We start from the raw sequence: 1,587 nt of genomic DNA on the forward strand, positions 1-1,587 counted from the left end.
ATCCTGGTTTAAAGAGAAGGGAAGATGGGAGAAATATGATCTATTTCTTCTTTAAATTTCATCATTATACTATATTATTATAAACTGGCCTCACAGGTTTCTTAGGAAAGTCCTGCGGTTCCTGGTTTACCAAATAATTCTGCAGTAATTCAACAGCTTAATGTTTATTTCTAATTACTCTGAAATCAAAAATTATGTTTTATGACTTTCAGGCAAGTAGAGAAATCAACCAAAATTAGGATTGAAAGAATCAGATTAATAGATTATTGAAATACTAATTTAATTAACTAATTTAGTAATAGAATAATCCTTACCTGGAGTAAACAGACTCTAAAAAAAATGTTCAGACTTATTTTGTTTTTCATTTGTCCTTACATAAACGCACATCTTAATATTTTTATCTTCACATATAACATTTTTAAATATGGCATCTTAGCAGCTCAAAACAACAATATACACTTTGTTAGTCTACAGTGGAGGTGTAAACAAAAACACGCATACAAGAAAACAAACAATGAAAGGAAACATATATTGATTTAGACAGACAAAGGTGATTATTTAGGGGTTCCTAAAGATCACTCTAAACTCTTTCAAATAAAGTTAAGCTGTATTTTTTTCCATGTGATCTACATTAACTTCTTCAAACTTTCCTGTCATTATTCAGTCATCCACAAAACTGCCAGGACGTCACTGATTAATAATTACAGTATCTAGTTAAAGTAAAACATCTACTGTTAGAACCTCGTATATCAACAAGACCTGCATGAAATCTTCCTCAGATATTAAGCTCAGATTGTGCAGTAAACTTTCACATTTTGTTACTAAAATGAAAAAGTCATCTTATAAAAACAAAGCTAGTGCAGCTTGGTACTCATTAAGATAGAAATGCATCATCTAGATGCCATCTAGCCTTTAGGGTTGAAGTGAAAGAATAACTTGTGTTGCATCTAACTGATCTGGTTCTGCTCTAGGACGCCACCTGCTGGAGCTCACTACCTGGCAGCAGACTTCTCCTCAGCGTTGAAATTAGTCGACACAGAGCTGGCAGAGCGGGCGGACCAGGTCTGGGTCATCGGGGGAAGCTCTCTCTACAAGGTACGGTTCCTGTTCTACCCAGCAGAGGAATATTGGATTAAAGGGAACATTCCTGCCGTTTCATTCAACTGGTTTTATTCTGGATCGCTCAGGAGATGATGGAGAGTCCAGGAACCAGGAGGCTGTTTGTGACCCAAATCCTGCAGCAGTTTGACTGCGACACATTCCTGCCTGAGATCAGTCCAGAAAAATACCGCCTGCTGCCGGAGTGAGTAAAGGCTCATCATGTTGAAGCATAAATGGGAATAATGGGCAGAGTTTAATGGGACCAGTGAGTGGAGCAGGTCCTGGATGGGAGGAGCGCCATAGCAGGAAGGGGGGCGGGATTTACCATACTAATACTAGGCAATACATGTAAACTCTGTTTACATGTATGGTTAATCCAACTATTCCTTATTTGTGCACATTAATTATGTTTATATTAAGTGTGTCTCAGCCCCCCCCTTCAGTGTCCACTATATTGGATCAGTCCATTTGCTGCACATGTTCAGA

At 37.8% G+C, this 1,587-nt stretch overlaps 1 protein-coding gene across 1 annotated transcript in view; it reads left to right on the top strand.

Moving 5' to 3' along the window:
* dhfr (dihydrofolate reductase) overlaps positions 1-1,587 on the top strand; it is a 7,748-nt gene that overhangs the window by 3,166 nt on the left and 2,995 nt on the right. Inside the window, exons 4-5 of the mRNA XM_015388889.1 lie at positions 972-1,095; positions 1,188-1,303. Coding sequence (XP_015244375.1) covers positions 972-1,095; positions 1,188-1,303 — 240 coding nt within the window. The remainder of the gene's footprint in view (positions 1-971; positions 1,096-1,187; positions 1,304-1,587) is intronic.

Source organism: Cyprinodon variegatus, unplaced genomic scaffold (assembly GCF_000732505.1).
Source record: "Cyprinodon variegatus isolate N-32 unplaced genomic scaffold, C_variegatus-1.0 Scaffold440, whole genome shotgun sequence".
In the NCBI taxonomy this organism is placed as follows: domain Eukaryota; kingdom Metazoa; phylum Chordata; class Actinopteri; order Cyprinodontiformes; family Cyprinodontidae; genus Cyprinodon; species Cyprinodon variegatus.